This window comes from Pezoporus flaviventris, unplaced genomic scaffold, assembly GCF_033815535.1.
Source record: "Pezoporus flaviventris isolate CSIRO_AGI_PZ_B2104156 unplaced genomic scaffold, CSIRO_AGI_Pfla_v1 ptg000002l, whole genome shotgun sequence".
In the NCBI taxonomy this organism is placed as follows: Eukaryota; Metazoa; Chordata; class Aves; order Psittaciformes; family Psittacidae; genus Pezoporus; species Pezoporus flaviventris.
In genome coordinates this window covers 15996248-16016000 of record NW_026892550.1, presented here as the reverse complement: position 1 = coordinate 16016000, position 19753 = coordinate 15996248, and the positions used below count along the sequence as shown (strand labels likewise).

The 19753-nt window shown below is 42.7% G+C and overlaps 1 protein-coding gene across 1 annotated transcript in view; it reads left to right on the top strand.

Moving 5' to 3' along the window:
* Nucleotides 1-18340: 18340 nt before the first annotated feature.
* The window catches only part of DHX15 (DEAH-box helicase 15), a 49394-nt gene continuing 47981 nt past the window's right edge, over nt 18341-19753 (top strand). The window contains exon 1 of the mRNA XM_061470295.1: nt 18341-18547. Within this exon, the coding sequence (XP_061326279.1) occupies nt 18480-18547 (68 nt within the window). The 5' untranslated portion in view covers nt 18341-18479. The remainder of the gene's footprint in view (nt 18548-19753) is intronic.

Here is a 19753-nt window from a genome sequence, read left to right as displayed (position 1 = left end):
TAGGGACAACATAGGCCCTTTCTGGAAGCTCTCAGGAGAACTGGCTACCCTGCATTTGGAGAAGGCTGAGGTTCTGAATGACTTCTTTGCCTCGGTCTTCACTGGTAAATGCTCTGACCACACCACCCAAGTCTTGGAAGGCAGGTGCAGGGACTGTGAGAATGAAGACCCTAGGCCCACTGTAGGAGAGGATCTGATTCAAGACCATTTTAAGAACCTGAACATACAGAAGTCCATGGGACCTGATGAAATCCATCTACGGGTCCTGAAGGAGCTGGCAAATGAAGTTGCTAAGTCACTGGCCATCATATTTGAAAAATCGCAGCAGTCAGGTGAAGTTCCCGATGACTGGAAAAAGGGAAATATAACCCCCATTTTCAAGAAGGGGAAAATGGATGACCCGGGGAATTACAGAGCAGTCAGTCTCACCTCTGTGCCTGGCAAAATCTTGGAGCAGATTCTCCTGGAAGGCATGCTAAGGCACATGAAAAACAACAAGGTGCTTGGTGACAGCCAGCATGGCTTCACTAAGGGGAAATCCTGCCTGACCAATTTGGTGGCCTTCTATGATGGGGCTACAGAACTGATGGACAAGGGTAGAGCAGTTGATGTCATCTACCTGGACTTGTGCAAAGCATTCGACACTATCCCGCACGACATCCTTGTCTCTAAATTGGAGAGACATCAATTTGATGGATGGACCACGTGGTGGATAAAGAACTGGCTGGATGGCCGCACACAAAGAGTTGTGGTCAATGGCTCAATGTCCGGCTGGAGACCAGTAACGAGTGGTGTCCCTCAGGGATCGGTGTTGGGACCGGTCTTGTTCAACATCTTAGTTGGTGACATGGACAGTGGGATTGAGTGTGCCCTCAGCAAGTTTGCTGATGGCACCAAGCTGTGTAGTTCGGTTGATCCGCTGGAGGGAAGGAATGCCATACAGAGGGACCTTGACACACTTGTGAGGTGGGCTGATGCCAACCTCATGAGGTTTAACCATGTCAAGTGCAAGGTTCTACACCTGGGTCAGAGCAATCCCAGGCACAGCTACAGGTTGGGCAGAGAAGAGATTCAGAGCAGCCCTGTGGAGAAGGACTTGGGGGTGTTGGTTGATGAGAAAATGAACATGAGCCAGCAGTGTGCGCTCACAGCCCAGAAAGCCAACCGTATCCTGGGCTGCATCAAAAGGAGCGTGACCAGCAGGTCAAAGGAGGTGATCTTGCTCCTCTTCTCTGCTCTCGTGAGACCTCACTTGGAGTATTGTGTGCAGTTCTGGTGTCCTCAACATAAAAAGGACACGGAACTGTGGGAACAAGTCCAAAGGAGGGCCACAAGGATGATCAGGGGACTGGAGCACCTCCTGTATGAAGACAGGCTGAGAAAGCTGGGGCTGTTCAGCCTGGAGAAAAGAAAGCTGCGTGGAGACCTCCTAGCAGCCTTCCAGTATCTGAAGAGGGCCTATAAGGATGCTGGGTAGGGACTCTTCATTAGGGTCTGTAGTGATAGGACAAGGGGTAACGGGTTAAAACTTAAATAGGGGAAGTTTAGACTGGATATGAGGAAGAAGTTCTTTACTGTAAGTGTAGCAAGGCACTGGAATAGGTTGTGAATGCTCCATCCCTGGCAGTGTTCCAGGCCGACTTGGACAGAGCCTTGGGTTTCATTGTTTAATGTGAGGTGTCCCTGCCCATGGCAGGGGGGGTGGAACTAGGTGATCTTAAGGTCCTTTCCAACCCTAACTATTCTATGATTCTATGATGGAAATAGTATATTGCCCCTGAAATGCTAAATTATTTGCAGATTAAAATATGGTGAATAGGTTTCACACTGTCTCCACAGTGCATCATCCTCAGAGTCCATTGTCTCTAGGACATCTGTTATGAATCACCCTACTCCTATAAATCTCGCTCACAAAATCCTTGGCTTTGTGTCCATCACTAGAAGTGATGTTGAGGCTCACCTGCACTGCTCTGTCATGTTCAAACCATCAGGAGCTACTGCTCCATATCCTTTGTCTGCCTCTTGGTCCTTTGCCCCAGGTGTCCAGCTGGCCATACCTTGTGACACTGCAGAACGCAGTGTCTTCCCAGTCCTATTTTCCTTCCTTCCTTCCCTTCTTTTAAGGCAATAGTGCTCTTACTGGCTAAATTCACAAGTCCATATCTATACAGTGCTGACAGGTGCCACTAAAAGGTTATAAAAAAATCATAACTCTTTATTTTACCTGATCAGTGATAAAAGGCACAGCGTAATTATGTGAATTATTAGTTTCTTGCATGACTCTTGATCTCTTACAGGGGGCTTTTACTAAGCACTGGAATTTCATCTCTCTAAAGAAAAAGCTTACGCTGGCTTTCTTATAAGAACAAACAGGCACACCCTGCACAAATGTTGACATTCTTCCCCATCCTAAGCTGAAGTGAATACTATTCACTGTAAGAATGCCATTTGCACAGCACTTGCTGTTGTCATAGCTCTAGCAAGAGTAAAGATGCAGACAGTGAGTTGAGACAATAACAGCCAATATGTGAAAATTACCATCAGAGACTGCTTTGAGAGAGAAACCTGACTACAAGCAACACAGAGAAATCTGAAAAGGAAGGGGTTGCATGAAATGAGATTATTCTTCAGCATGTGGCATGCCTAAAGTGGAAAAAAAAAATTCTGTTTTTATACAATTTTCTCCTGCATTCGAAGAATTATTTTAGCAATTGAAAATCACGCCTTTCCCACCTACGTGACTCAAGACTTGGTAAACAGTTTTTCTTTGAACCTCCTAATTAAATTACTTTTGGGTAAAATGCAAGCACAATAAATTCTAGCTCTAAAGGTCACATTTTCGAAACATTATAAGCCACTTAGCAACAGAACCTTAGAAGAAGAATGCTTTCTCAGCCTTTATGACTACCGTGCAATGCTATAATAGCATTGGGACAGCAGTGTTACTGTAATTAAATATCCTTTGTAACATCCTGGGGAAGCGGAAACACTCTGGTCATCTAAGATGTGTAGCAGAGCAACACCCTTGGGACTCAGATGTACATAAGGGTTAACTCTTTCTTGGGCAGTACAATGTGACAGCAACATTTCCCACATATATAACTCAGCTACTAAGCTTGTATTGAATTTATGTATTTTTTTTTGTCAAAACTTTTGTACTTGCGCAAGAGGAAATTCTTAAAGCTATCTGCTATGGGATTCAGGAGACTTAGCTTTAGTAATTTGAGACTGTTCCTCTCCTCACTTCCCTGTGTTTACAGTTCCAAGGCAGAAACAGTAGGATGGGATGTGTACCTGTGCCATAGTTAAAATACCAGTGACAATACATGAGGGTTAAGAGGAGTGGCAGAGACACACACAGGCCTCGCACTGGGTATGAGCAGCCTCCTAGACATGATGGAGAAGTTGGCAGACCAGGAACTTCAAAACTGTTCCAGCTGAATCTTCCTGAGCCTGTCTGCTAGTGTCTCACTGCCAGAGCTATTTCACATTAAGAGAAGACAGCTACTCAGCTGCTGCTCTCTGTCTTATTAGCCACAGGCTCTTATGCATGATTCTGTGATTCTATGAGCTTCTGTGCTCTCCAAGAATTCTTTGGTGACAGAAGGTAAGGACAAGTTTGGGAACTGTTCAGTCCGGTACATGACATTCTATTCAGTGGGAATAAACCTGTATGCAGTCACACAGTCATTATAATTAAAAATATAGAAAGAACATGGTTTCTACAGTCTTAAGAAAAAAAAAAAGTGAGAGAGAAATTATGGAAGTAAACAAGACAATTTTGTGTCCTTCAGGTTCACCTGGATGTCATGTCTGACTCAGGACTTGTGACCCACTCATGATGTGCCTGACTGCATCTAGGGCAGTTTTTCTATACCTTTGTCATTTTGGCTGATAGCAAGTTTGGTTCTTAGCCAAAACTGGAAAAAAAACAGCATAGCCTGCACACCAAACTAGGAAAGTAAAAAGTATGAGAATACTATACTCTCTGTAGAGAAAACACAGGAACACATTGAGCAAAGAGGTTTTCATATTTCCTTAAGATATTGTCCTGATTTAAGCCCAGCTGTAAATCAGAACCATGTAGTCTCTCTCTCACTCCATCCCTACCCCCCCCCTCAGAGGGATAGGGAGGAGAATCAAAATGTAACTCCCACGGGTTAAGATAAGAACAGTCCAGTAACTAAGGTATAACACAAATCACTACTGTTACCACCAATAATAATAATGATAAGGGAAATAACAAGGGAAGAGAATACAACCACTCACCACCCCCCAACCGACACCCTGCCAGACCCAAGCAGTCATCTCGCCCTTCCAGGTAACTGCCCCCAGTTCTACACCCTGGGCATGACGTGCTGTGGTATGGAATACTTCTTTGGCTAGTTTGGACCAGGTGTCCTGTCTCTGCTTCCTCCTGGCTTCCCCTCCTCCCTGGCAGAGCATGAGACTCACAAAGTCCTTGGTCAGACTAAACATTACTGAGCACCAACAAAAACATGGGTGTTATCAGCGCTGCTCCCAGGCCAAAAGTCAAAACCACAGCACTGCACCGACTACTAAGAAGGAGAAAAATGACTGCTACTGCTTGAACCCAGGACAGATACGCAGGTTCATTCTATGTATCTCTATCCCACAGCATCTTGAATATCCTAGGAATATTTGTTTCTGTGGTATCTCCCTTCTTGACCAGTATTGGAGGTTTTCACTGTTGTGTGCAGAAGCTTTTAAAACCTGAGTTTATAAATGAGGCTAAGAGGTTTAGCTGAGAGCTACAACAGTCATCCTCTCTAGTTCGAGCACGGCTGACATTGTAGAATTCATACTGTCCAGTGAGTAATACTTGTACTGATTTGCTGCATTGCATTTCATGGCTTGTATTATATTCTGGTTCCAAATATAAAGTACAACCAGTAGAATTATACTAATGTAGTGAGTTTGCTTCTAAATGCTTTAAAATTAGCACTTGTTGGATTGTTTACAGCTTACTTGTACATTTAATGTATTGAAGAGTTACATGTGATTTAAGTTGCAAGTTCCAACACAGTACTTCTACATGCTACAGAAATGCAGAAAATTTCCTCACGCCCTCCCCCCACTATATATTCATACATCTTATGCCTGCCAGATGGTGTGGAGCAAATTATTCTAGCACTCAGTCCATGTGAATTTTAAGCAGATGAATATAACAGTCTGCGCAGCACTTTGCCTGCTTCTATCAATGACTGTGGTGCTGGCCTGTTTGATCACACCCCAGAACAAACAAATCTCATTAATCAGTATTTTCTCTTTTTTTCCCCCTTGGCTGCTTTTTCCTTTCCAATCACTTTCAGAGAATTTCTCTAGAAAGTCTTGATTTTAGAGAGAGATCCATTTTTTAGACTGCTGTGTTTACTTAAAAGTTAATTTGGATTTAAGAACAAGTGCCAGTGTGATAAAACTAAGAGATAGTGCAGTTCAGGTATAAATGAAACTTGGCCTGGACATCTGTGATCGAAGTTATCTCCTAGTTCTCCACAGCAATTTACATCTCTATAGTTGAAAGGGTAATGTGATTTAAAATGCCATGTACTTTGCATTACTAGGACTCTTACTGAAACTGTCATTGAAGATTCTGAATTATGCAATTCTAATATAGTTACTTCACCTCAAATGTCATGGACATCATCCAAGCAATGATTTGATGATGTTACTTAATTTACTCTGTCATGACTAAACTGGACTTGAAGCACTCCTGACTTTTTGTTTTACCTTCAGTTCATAGAGCTGTAAAAATACTGGTCAGGAAGGACCGTTGGAAATCATCTGGTCTAACCTCCCATGTGATTTGGGACTCTTGCCAATATGAGATCAGGTCAGGCATGGTTTTATCTGTGTGAGTCGTGAAAAGTCCTGAGGATAAAGATTTTGCTGTCTCCATGCAGAAACATAGGTATGAACCTGCTCCAGGGCTGCACTGTCGTAGAGAGTCAAAACCTCCCTTACTGAAATTTGTGTCTGTTGCCCTATTACATTGCTTGTTACTACAGATAAGAGTTTTGCTTTGTCACCTTTGTGACTCCTCTTCAAGCATGGCAGGCTGCTAAGAGATGTTGCTTAGCTCTTCTTTGCCAGACAGAACAAGCCCAGCTTCCTCATTGCTCATGGATGGCCAGTGACCATCTCCTCGATGGCCAGTGGCTCCTCCCTGATGCTCTGTCTTGGTGGCCCTCTCCAGTTTCTCCATACCCCCTTCAAGGCTGGATACAGATTCCAGATATGCCCTGGTCAGTGCACCTTACCAACAGTGTCTGAATGAATCATATCTCTGCAGCTGACTTAAGAGAACAGGTACTATTTAAGACCACTGGCTACTTAGCTCTTGCAGCACTTTTCCTGTATTAAGGCTTTGAACCATAAAGACCTTTGGCTATTGTGGAACACACAACTTCTCATACAGTCTTGGATTTGCTTCTTGACTGTACTGGGGCTGCTTACAGGTTTTGGGAAGATCATTCTTTAAGATTAGTTGGTAGCTTGAATACATTGTCCATAGTCATCCTCCAGACTAAGAAGAGAAGGTAACAAAGCCAGTTTTCAGGCCAAGGCACTATCACTTCACCACATTTCAAATAAATATTGAGCAAAATATGATCGTCCACCATATTTGAAAAATTGCAGCAGTCAGGTGAAGCTCCTGATGACTGGAAAAAGGGAAATATAACCCCCATTTTCAGGAAGGGGAAAATGGATGACCCAGGCAACTACAGAGCAGTCAGTCTCACCTCTGTGCCTGGCAAAATCTTGGAGCAGATTCTCCTGGAAGGCATGCTAAGGCACATGAAAAACAACAAGGTGCTTGGTGACAGCCAGCATGGCTTCACTAAGGGGAAATCCTGCCTGACCAATTTGGTGGCCTTCTATGATGGGGCTACAGAACTGATGGACAAGGGTAGAGCAGTTGAAATCATCTACCTGGACTTGTGCAAAGCATGCGACACTGTCCCACACGACATCCTTGTCTCTAAATTGGAGAGACATCAATTTGATGGGTGGACCACTGGGTGGATAAAGAACTGGCTGGATGGCCGCACACAAAGAGTTGTGGTCAATGGCTCAGTGTCCAGCTGGAGATCAGTAACGAGTGGTGTCCCTCAGGGGTCAGTGTTGGGACTGGTCTTGGTCAACATCCTTGTCAGTGACATGGACAATGGGATTGAGCGCGCCCTCAGCAAGTTTGCCAATGACACCAAGCTGTGTGGTTCGGTTGATACACTGGAGGGAAGGAATGCCATCCAGAGGGACCTTGACACGCTTGTGAGGTGGGCTGATGCCAACCTAATGAAGTTTAACCATGAGAAGTGCAAGGTCCTACACCTGGGTCAGAGCAATCCCAGGCACAGCTACAGGTTGGGCAGAGAAGAGATTCAGAGCAGCCCTGTGGAGAAGGACTTGGGGTTGTTGGTTGATGAGAAAATGAAAGTGAGCCAGCAGTGTGTGCTCACAGCCCAGAAAGCCAACCGTATCCTGGGCTGCATCAAAAGGAATGTGACTAGCAGGTAAAAGGAGGTGATCTTGCTCCTCTTCTCTGCTCTCGTGAGACCTCACTTGGAGTATTGTGTGCAGTTCTGGTGTCCTCAACCAGATGGGATGGGAATGGGAAAGAGCTGGAGGTCTAGGGAATTTTTTGGGGTGGAGGGCAGGTTGCAGTGTTAGTTGCCAGAGCTAAATTTTATCATGCAATAATTTTTTGCCACTTAATAATATGTACATCTTTTTGTAAGTGAAGACCTACCCAGAAAAACGGAATACACGCTGGGAGGGGATCTTAATGTCGAACTACAAGAACACTGTAATATGTGATAAAGAACCCCTTATCTCCTCTTCAAAACTAGAAGACCTTGTTAACATTCCAGCACACACCTGGTTTGTAGAGCTGCTGGCAGCAAAGACAGATCTATCTGAATTAAAACAAAAGCTGATGGAAGAAAAAAATAACACAGTGCAGCAGCCCAGTGCTAATACCTGTGTATGGTACTCACCACATTGAGAAATGGGCAGGAAGGAAGAGGCAAAACTAGTAGCATTGCTGCAATACTTCCCAGTCATCTTGAAAGAAAGTACAATGAAACTCAGAAAGCTGCATTCATTGAACAACAGCAAGGTCAGTATTTCGGCTAACTGTTCTGATCTTGACTCAGAGTAGTGTATTTAGATTTATATGGTATTTAACACTATGAATTTTTCTTTGTTTCTTATTTTCACCTGCCTCAATGACAAAGTTACAGTTGCATTCTACGCAGCATCTGGGCTCATCTCCTGGGAGATGTGTGACCTTGTACCTAGAACATATGGCCACTTTGCACTTTCCCTGACTAAAGTTTCAGCCGCAGTCTTCCCTCTTAATTTTATATTCTTTTTCCTCCAAAGAAATACTAGGTCTGCTTCTCTCTCCATTGTGGTTTACAGCTGATTACTCAATATTGGTAACTTGCAAATTATTTTTAATTGAAAGTAAATGTTGGGTGTGTGGGAGTAGATACACAGTGCATGCAAACCTGTGCATGCAAGACTGCTGAGGACAGGCAGGGCTGTTAACCATAAGCTGTATGTATTTCAGAACACTAGGATAGAGGGGGAACAATAAGTAAGAGGTCTGAGGTTTGCAATTTCATATCAGTGTGCTGTGAAGACACACATATAAGGTGATAACCTTCCTTTTCCTTAAGTGATTTCTCTTTCATTCTTACTTCCTGTGACTTTTGCATCTTCACTTTAAAACTTTATCCCTCTAGAAAGTCTTAGAAAAAGCTCTGTTCAGTAGGCTGAATTTTATTTCATCTTTCTTCTATTTTTGTGTTTTGTTTTTTTTTTTGTCTCTGTTTCTTTCTTTTTCCGCTGTAACTGTCAGCTCTTACGGTTTCTGTCCCTTTACCACTACTGTTTTTTTTTCCCTTGGCATGCTCATTTTTTATACACCCTGTTCTATTTCCTTCCACCCAGGGGAACACAGTGTTGGAACTGAGATAAACCTAAAGAAGTAGTATTCCTCCAGGGAGCATCCAGACAATAGGCATGAGCAGAACTAGATGATTTTGTCAATGCGAGACTGCATAGGACAAACTATATTTCAAAACCTTCATGCTGCGATAAATGAACATTTTTCATACTGACCCTATGAAACAGCACAATTTTTGGATCAAGTCAGATGTTTTTGGAAGCGCTGACACCAATCTCAACTATTGTGGAGTTAGTATAGAAAAGTTATTTATTGTTAAAATATGACAAAGCAGATTATGAACATATCTCTTAGCTATTTCTTAATACTAACTATTGAAAACACTTCAATTCAACAGTATTAATCACCATGGCATTAGCTAGGGGTGACATTTACTCTCAATCAGACTAGAGGTTAAGAGATGCTGTAGTTACAAACAGTAACACAAGACCACTTGCAAAATCCATACTAGTTATTGTTCAGTGGTATTATTGTAGCACAAAGCAGCAAAGCTCTCCTAGATCCATCCTGAGGATTACAAGACATTATTACCCTCAGCCTCCCGGTAATGTTCCTCTCTCTGCTGGACCGTTAATACTTTCCTGCTACTCTAATCTTCCAAGAAAGCAATTTATGTAAGTAAGTGCTCCGTAACTCATTTCTGTCCCAACAAGAAAGGTAACTTAAACCAGTCCAAAGATTACCTCTTTGTTAATGTGGCTTATATTTGACAAAATAGATAAGAAAGCTTATAAAAACTACACCTATGGGAGCTGAAGGATGTGTAGGAGGTATATCGGAGCTTTCTGTTTTATGAATGTCTTATCACTAGAGGCAAAAGAGCTGCTAGGTCTTGTACTGGTTATTTAAGATTTATTTTTAAGTGTCCAAATAAATGCACTGTTAAAAAGATAAGCACATTAAGAGTCTCATTTGATTCAACATCTTCTACAAGGTCTATGGTGTTTCAGCTATGTCTTTGAGGATTTGAAATGCTTTTTCCTACATGCTTTGCTATAGGATGCTGCATGCTTTTCATAGAGTATGAACACTTTTCAGAGAATACTTGTACTGAAGATCCAGTCCTTACCCCATCACTCTCCCACACAAGGTGCTAAGCAGCACTGCCTTTTTCTAAAGGAAAGAAGATTCTCCACTATAAATTTGCTCCAAGCTATTAATGACTATTTCCACCAGAATCTATGGAAAAATAAAGCTAATATCAGTATCTGAGTATTTCTGCAAAAGATTATAAGTGTTTTTCTAAGAACAGATGATATTATTCATGTAAATGCATCCAAATCAATCAGGATGTCAACTTAATGTAGTATCAGTCAGTTGGTATGGAAATATGCATATTAAAATAGCTTTTACAATAAAATACACACTTCTTTCGCCCTGATTCCCCAGCGATATATTCAGGAACTGAACTTTATTTACTATGAGCAGTGTCAGGCTGTTGTGTCATGGATTTTTTCAGATCTGGCAGATGACACAGTGTGCTGTCTCTGGTTACCTCTCTGTGTCCCTATGCTATGCCATCTGTTGTCCTTGTTGGGAAACCAAACAGACTAAGAAATTGCTTTTATGCTGTTGTTGCTAGAGAAGGACACTCTTACAAAACCTACGACCTGTGGACTTTGCTGTCACCGTCCTAGTTAACTAGGCCGTGGCAGTTAAACCTCAGGTTTAAAGAGTGGGGCCAGCTCTGCGCAAGCTGCGCTTCACCTAAAAAATCCACTGTGCAGTCTGGAAGGGCTTACTCTCACTTGTCCGTGTGGATGGGTGAGGGTCTAAATGGTAGGTGACAAGGTGCATGGGAAGCTGCAGATCCAACGCTGCATGTGGGCAGACCAGCGCATGGGTAGGTCGAGTTAGCTCAGGAGTTGACAGCAGTGGTCAGACACCTCCTGATTGCCTAAAAAGCCTTTTTTCCAACCAGATTTGGATATCCCACTTGCCCTTGGTCATCGTGCTTGTAGTAAGTGTGGTTAAAGCCCTTCCCAAATCTTCGCTCATGAAGCCAAGCCATCAATATTTTCAGCCATATCGGTTTCACAGCCTGGTACATTGCATGACTACCCAAATAACCATGCCATAGCAAGGGAGAGCATTCTGCAGAGATGGGACTGAACAGTCAGGATTTGGAAGGTCAGGGACTGCTTAGGTACTGCTGAAGCACAATCTTGAAAAACCTCATTTAATCCTATGGAACTACTTGCTGCATTTTACATATAAGGCTGGGCTGTTACAAGGCTACATATTTTATGTACCATTGTACAGACAGCAGGTACTTCAGAAAAATGTTAAAATTGCAGAAAAAGCGCGTTTATTTAGCTGTGATAACATTAAACCTGCCTCCCTTATTATAGTAGTATTACAGTAATAGTACAGCACTGTTATAATAGTAGTATTACACATTCATAAAAGACAAAATGAAGTTCAAACCAGCACTGCTTTATTTAGGCCATGTAGGCCGCATAACACCTAACAAGCACAGATAAATCCTGGTCATTCTCTTTTCTGGAGCTATCGCCTACAACAAGGAAATGTTCCCTGACATGATACAAAATGGGGCCCAAGAAAACGAAGCCTGAAAGCAAACTGCCTTCAGGACAAGTTATCTGTTATGCAGTCCAGGTCCAAAAAGTCTGAGCAAGACTATAGCAACAGCATGCTCCTCACCATCCTCTTTCCCAGTGGTTTCCAGATGTGGGCAGAAAGCAGCACTCACAGGATAAATTCAGTCTGCACACGTATAGATCAACTATACTATGTCCCTAGAGCAGGCCTAGTTTTAAGACAAGAGGCTGCACATGTGGCTCACTTCTGCAAAGGCAGAATTGTGTAGAAGACAAGGTCACCACTACTCTAAATACAAAAACGAGCCTAAGGGCACCTGAGACAGTTCTTTATGTTTACCTAGACATGGCTGCTACAATTTTTAAAAATGCTTTAAGTATAGCACTCTCTTTGTCTTCAGCTGAGAGATGAGTTGCTCTATCTCTGCACAGAAACTCACTCACCACAGTATTGTATCGGTTATTTTGTTTTCGTAAGAAGCAGCAGCTCTAGCAGCACCCTCTCCTTTCCCTTTGGAAACAGTCTTACTCATTAGAGAGAAAGATATTATTACAGAATATGAAATGTAATATGATAGTGCATTAATCCCCACTCCCTCACCACCAGAAAAAAAGCAAAACTTAGCAAAAGCCAATGTCTTCTTTCAGCTCCTTAGGACCCTTCTACTGTTTTTCTGATTGTGAAAAGGTTGTATTCCCTGGGGCCTGGGGTTAGAAGAATGATACACACTAACAAACAATGTCACTTGTACAAAGGCTGGGGCTTCATGGTAGCAAGCTACCAAGAGGGAGGTTACACAGCTGCAGAAGCTGATATCTGCTTTCAGGGTTCTCCTTGGCGGCTGAGGATTTTTCTGCAATTGGACTTTTAGCATAATTGGGTGAAAAGTTTTCATCATCTGGGGAAAGAATAAAGAAAGACTATTTGTTATAAAATCGGGCCCAGCTGAGCAAGGTATTATTGTTGATGTTTATAGTTTGTCATAAACTATTTCTACGAGATGATGGATTTTTAGTGTGTATAATTTTCTACCGCTATGATTTCATTATGTAGTCTGGAATTTACTATGAAGATAAGAATTACTATTTGTCTCTTTAGATGTTACAAGCCCATGAAGTGGAGGTTTCTAGACCTCCTATTTCACTGCTCACTATTTTTCTGTAGTCAGCTTGTTGAAACCGCATATGCTCTATACTGATAGCAGAAATTAAGCAAATTAATTTTTTAATACTTAAGCAGATATTCAGTGTAGTAATACTGGTAGATCCAGCAGGCCTAATCTTAGACATGAATATGCATGTTTTAAAGACTGCATTAAAGACAGGACTTAAAAAAGTCTTAAGGAGCTAATGAAATAGTGAACAGAGACGATTGTATTCAATACAAAAGGAATGAAAAATATCTACCTGTGTACTACATTTTTTCCTTCTGCTGATGTGAAACATTTGCAAGGAAAATGAAGGAAACAATCAGACGCTCACAAAAGAATTGCCACCTGAAAAACCTGCATTTGCTCTTCTCCAAAAATTCTAGCACAAAATCAAACAAGCTTGAAATTGTGGTCTTCTCTGACTTGAAACAGTTCCCCATTAAATAGTTACTACTTCCTAAAACACCTTATATTTAAGGAGCTTCTAACAAGATTTCAGACTTAGCATAGAAAGCAGATGCTAAATTACTTAGAAGATAAACTGCCTTCACGTACAACACGTTAGGCTGTAGTTTCAGATGTTTCTGAATGCAGAAGATATTAAACAATGCTACTTTACCGTGAAGACCTAGAAGTTATGAAAACAATGTATGAATTCCATGTATACTGAATGTAAATTAGACATATAACCTAATTTACTCAGGGGTGATGTTTTACACTTACACTGTTCTTTGATTTATATTCAAAGCATATAGTGAATACTTGCTCTTGCAAGGTTTTTCGGGGGGGGGTCTAAAGGTGATTATAAGGCCTTAAGAGGTGACTGAAGGGCTCAGAATAGCAGCTGGTTGTCTACAACCAGGTATTTCCTTCTAAAGAATGGCATTTATTTTAAAAACTGATTTGTCACTCTGGTTAGGGGTCTAGGAGATACAAATCCTGCAATCTCATTCTCCTTAATTTTTTTCTCACTCCTGTTTTTCTTCTTTACAAAACTTTACAGAAATCATTCAGGCCTTTCTGACCTGCAGAGTCAGTCACAGTGGTGTGTTCCATATGGGATAGTGTTTAATAACCATTCACAAAGTTCACATAGCGTCTGTATGGCTGGTAAAGTTTGCTGTCATGGCAATACTGCTGTTGCCATGCTGGCTTCCTGCAGCGTACTTCCCAGAACAATTCAAAGTGTCGATTTATATATATTTGAAGTGTTGCAAGGTTTAGCTTCTGTAATTACAGAGTACCTGCCTCTTTTCTTCACTGCAGAAATTGAGATCAGTTCATGTATTCATCTTCATATTTTTAAATTTGAAAAATGTGGAAGTCTGACATTTTTAAACACACTGATTGTATGTTCTTGTCTCAAATATTCTTTCTCTGATGATATGACAGAACATGAAGATAATATCCATTTATTCACATGGGCTTGGTGGGGAAGGGCAGAATGAGAGTTTGTGATAAGCATTTGCATTTTAGGGTCCAGAGTAATTTTCAAAAGGTACAACCCATTGTTTTATATATATATATATATATATATATATACACATACATATATAAAATTTTAAAAGTTATTGCAATGATAATTTACTTCCTTTTGATATTTTGCAGGAAAATATTTTATATCATGCTTTGTAGATTCATAAAATATAGTAGTTGAACTTGCTTTTAAAAGCAAACTATTAAAAAAAATACAGTGGCAGGGCAAGTGTGGCCACAGTGTTGGGAGTATGTAAGACTGTAGTTCAGAGTCTACCACAAACCAGCCAGCCATAAAAGAAGTATGTACTACAGAGGTTTTCAGGCTCTAAGACTCAAGCTTTTGCAGATTTAACCTCTCCTAGATGTCTGTCTCACAACTGTGCTCATCATTATGGCTTCCGTTGCAGCAGTGGTTTGTGGTTTCACTTCGCCACGCCCTCTTTCAACCTAAGCCAGTTAAGGTGTGTTTCAACTAAGATGCTAGACCAGACAGATCTCATTTTTATGCCCTTTATAGATTTGGTAATAGCCAGGAAAGAGGTGAAGCAATTAGCTACAGTCAATAATATCCTAAACTGTGACACTAGACTTTTCTGTCAGAAACTCTCACCCCATCAAGGGTAGGTCTTTGAATTATGGCTTGTCTGAGCCCCATGTTTATGCTTTTGGGGAGAAAGCAATGCACAAACAGAAAAAAAATAGTACCTTAGAAATAATGTTTTAAAAGTTAATGCCTCTTTCAACCCAAATTGCATAGTTAGTATTATGCACTTACCAAAAGCAAAGAAATATTCACTGGAAATTGGCTAAGAGGATTTTGATACCATTGAGTATACTTTTTTAAACTGGGGTAAGAAATGGAGAGTAGAAGAGTAGGTAGTCAAATGGCAACTGATAAAAAGGTCTCCTGTTTCAGTAACCTAAGATTTTCATTTTTATAGATGGATATAAAATACTTAGGGGGGAGAATATAAAACCTCTTATTTAACAAATGCCTTTGAAAAGGCAGAAAATATGCTTAAATATGCCCTATTTTACACATTCCTTTCATCCTTCAGGCTTTTGACATAATGCTTATCACTTTGTCATTATGTCAATTTGTGCTTACCAATCTTTTTTTCTCCTCTCATCTTACATTTAGGCTGTGATCCTGCGAACATTTACCTACACACTTAGTTTTGCTACTCTTAGTAATACCTTTGAAGTTAAAAGGATTATTTACATTAGTAAAATAAGGCATGTGTGTGCTTGCAGGATGAAGGCCTTGCATTGTAAACTCATTGAGATGGGACTTCTCTTTTGCATTTGCCACTGAGGTATAGTTTAAGCCTAAGATCTTATACCCTCTGATACATCTGCTCCTTTTTTCCTACCTCCTAAAGCTACTACTTCCCTAGTGCTGGCCATATAGTAATGTGGAGCAAGACCCTAAGTAGCTTTACGCTGATGTGCATAGGGAGGAGCACTCAAGATCTGGAATGTGTAACTGCAGAGGTCTCCAGGCTCCTGTTGCTGGATGCTGTCTTCTGAGAAATGCACAGCAGTAGCTGCTCATCCCAACTAACGCATGTAATGCTTTCATCTTATCCTGTTTTCCTACCTTCTGGGGGACCTGGCCACTATTTATTTCTCTCTTGAGAACCTAAAAGTGTACTATTCACTCCAATTCAATAATAATTTGTTTTTGTTTAAGAGAGACATAATTTAAAATCCACTTGGGGACATACATAGGAAGTCTTCCTGTAGCTCCATTTTGGGAACACAGCTCTGTGTACACTAGCACAGCATCACAAAAAATAAGCTTGAATTTGGGATAGACACCCTGTAACATTTATTTCCTGGCAACCTCTGACATAGATATTGCAGTGTTTTTTGTAATGTAACTTGAAAATTTACTTCCAGCTTCACAGGAGAATCTCAAAATTCAGTTTTCCAAGAATATTTACTTTGGTTGATAACTTTAAACAGCAAAATGTTATTTTTATTACACTAGTGGCTAGAACTCCAGTTGAGCTGTGGGTGCCACTTTGTTATAGTATCTAAAATTAGGGACAGGAATATTCTTCTGTTAAAAAACATAACCTAAGGACTTGTCTATACAAAAATTTCATGAATATATGAAATACTTTTTGTAGTTATACAGCTGTAATCCCAGAAAATCTTTGGAACATGAAACTATGGACAAACACCTGCTTGCTGACCTGGCTGTACCTGTTGAACAGGTCATTGCTGCTAGATTATCTCCCCTGACCACTTTCATACCTGTTAGCTGAACCATTTATGGGTATGATCCTTTGCTTTCACAATAAGATTGAGCTAACAAAAAATTATTATTTAAAACATCTGAACTAACCCAATTCCTTCGACCAAAATGCTTAAAGAATGAGTGCTCAAGTCGCTGAACAAAGCTTGGGGTAATCTCTGGCAGGACTGCAAAGAGTGATGGAAGCAAGCCTTGCAAAGTGCATGTTTTCCAACAAGTATACCTGGATGAAGAGAGATGTTTTTTTCTGTCTTAAAGTTACCTGTCTATAGTATTAAATCACTACACTGGTGGTAAAGGAGCACGAAACAGGCTGGGAACAGAAAGAGGAGAAACAGAGAACAGAACAACCAGTAGCTCATATTCTCAAAATAGCTGTCACACGTATGAGGAGCAGTGCCTCTTGCCTTTCCAGGAACTCCTAAAGACTGGCTTTTATGAGCTGTGCTGAGGTACCAAGCAACTACACTGGAAGGGAAAGCAGCTGCTGAGGCTTAGTGCTGCGAAAGAGCAGAAATCACTGAAGGAAGTTGTGTGAGAGCAATGGCTGCTCAGTGAGCACAAAGTGTGCTTTCCAACCTGAAGACATGGCTGAGACATCTCCTCACCGGACTGTCTTCATCTTCTCCTGCTCATCTGTGCCTTCTGTTAGAAGACGAATGCTGCTTGTGTGGATGGTTAATCCAGTCCTTAAGAGGTGAACAAGAAACAACTCTGAGAACCAACTCTTCCGGACCAGGCTTTAACTCGCAGTTTTCTGCTGGTGGTTATGCTGCTTGGAATTGTGAAAAATAATTTCAGCTGTAACTGTTCAAGCAAAACCTAACTGTAGCAAGGAAATGGCGCTTGAACTCATGTGTCTTGTTTCACTGCAGGAACTGTGTTACTAAATGACACTGTCGCCATACTCACGCTTAGAAGGCTTTAATGTAGTAGAACTAAACTGGTCTGCTGGAGTTTGTGTTGTGAACACAGGCTTTTCTTTCCCTGGTAACCTTCCATAGACACAGCAGACAAGAGAAAGTGGCAAAAAACTAATGTTTCTGGGTCTTTGAAAGTTAATTTTTTCCTCATGAAATACGCTGCCATGAATATTTATTGTTGACATTTGAGTAGCTGTATGTAGCTTTAACATTCCTGGTTATCCAGTATTTCTGCTGCTACAGATGACTCTCGAAAGATTGCCTTTTCCGCACATAAGGCTTACATATCCAGGGAAATTTGTGGCAGCTTAAAATAGGTCTACCAAGATAGTTATCCTGGTTTAAACTCCCTCTGGGAACTCCCATTCCACCGAACGTGTACCTGGGCTAACAGTAAGGGAAAAGGGGAACCCCTGTGGAAAGGGGTTTTTCAACTACCTGAAAGGAGGTTGTAGTGGGGTAGAAGTCAGCCTCTTCTCCCCAGTAAGAAGCGACAAGAGGTAACAGCCTCAAGCTGTGCCAGGTTTAGATTGGATATTAGGAAAACATTCTTCACGGGGAGGGTGATCAGATATTGGCTTCTCAGGGAAGTGTTCAAAACCTGTATACATGAGGCCCTCAGAGACAAACTTTACTGGTGGTCTTGGCAGTCCCGGGGTAATGGTTGGGCTTGATGATCTTAAAGGTCTTTTTCAACCCGGTTGATTCTATGACTCTACTCTTGCGGGGCACCAGCGGTAGCAGCCTGGCACCCAGGCCTAACCGGGCCCCTGCACCCCATCCCACACGCGTTCACTGCCGGGGCGCCACCGCCATGGCGGACACCGCGCGGCCGCTGCAGCGCGCGAGACGAGACGCGACCGCTGGTTGAGCCCCCGCGCGCGCTCCACCCCCTTCACCGCTCCCTGCCCCCCGCCTCCAGCCCGCGCGCTCCTCGCCGCGCGCAGCCCCGGCGCTTCCTTCCGGCCGCCATTTTATCCCCTGTGCCTGGCCTCGCGGCGCCGCAGCCGTCGCTACCGCTTGGGGAGCGGGGAGCGCGCCCCTCCGCACCCAGTGCCGGCCGCTCGCCCTCCCGACTGCCGCATCGAGCGGCCGCTCGCCGCCATGTCCAAGCGCCACCGCCTAGATCTGGGCGACGATTACAGCTCCAGCAAGAAACGCTCCACCGACGGGTAAGGGGCGGTGCGGCCCAGCGAGGGGAGCGCGGCCTGTGGTGGGTGTGTAGGGGGCATCGTAGCAGCTGCCTCGCAATCCGCTCCCTATCCTTGGCTCTGGCCGCCCCTCCTGGGGCAGGCTCTCCGCGGGGAGCGGGGCGGCCGCCATGCCGGAGGGAGGAGAGCATTGCAGCGGTCGAAGCCGTGTCGCGAGTCCCCCGCAGCGCCGCCTTGTCTGGGCAGGCCCAGGAGCCTCGGCTCTCAGGAGCGCTAGGCCTGGGCGGGGGATCGGTCTCTCCGTTGGGTCGGAGGAGACGGATGGCGGCGGGGAGCGGGCGAGGACAGCCTCGTGTGGCGGCGCTGAGAGGGGGAAGGGAAAGAAGCTCCCGGTCCAGGCACTGGGGCGGGCTGGGCTGGGCTCCCGGCGCCGCGGAGCCGGGGGCGGCGCGCTGCTCGGCCCACTCCCTGCGCCCGGCTTTGTCTGCGGCTCTCTCCCGTCTTTATCCTTTATTTCTCTCTCTTCCTTTTTTTTTTTTTTTTTGTTTCCTTTTTCTCTTTCTGCTTTGAGAGGTCTGGTAGATGAGGCCCTAGAGGTCAGCATGAGGTTCGTTCCGCCTGTATAATTAGTGCCTACCATTGTAGAAACGTTATTCCTTTGTTAACGTTTTTCACTCGGTAACCGGCAGGGTTATGCTTGACTTCACCAGTTGATGGGGAGATGGGTTTTGGGGTAGCGGTTAGGGGGGGAATTGCATTATTTTTTTTTTTTTAGTTGCAAAGGTGAAAGTTTTAAGGTTACTGTACAAACTTTAGCAGATTTTCATTAAAACCTCAGGAACACAGATACTACCCTGCTGCTGATCTTTTTATACACAGTTGTTTTAGAGCCTTCTCTGCATAACTGGGCACTGGGGAGACGGATGGCTCTTTAAATTTCTGAAGTCTCAAGGAACACAAATACTGTGTTTATCTTGTGTGTTCTTCTTGGTGGAGCACAAAAGACTTCCGTGAATTAATCCACTTCTGAAGTCCAACAGCATTGTTTTGTACTGGAGTATTTATCCAAGAAAAATCTTGTTCTCAAAGCTTGCAATAACTCGAAGTCTAGTGTAGCAGTTGGTGTTCCTCGATAAATAGTCTTTACAAAACTTGCCTTTCTTTTTCTTTTTTTTTTTTTTAAAGGCAAATTTGTATAGCTTCAGTTTTCAGACCCTACAGGTTGTT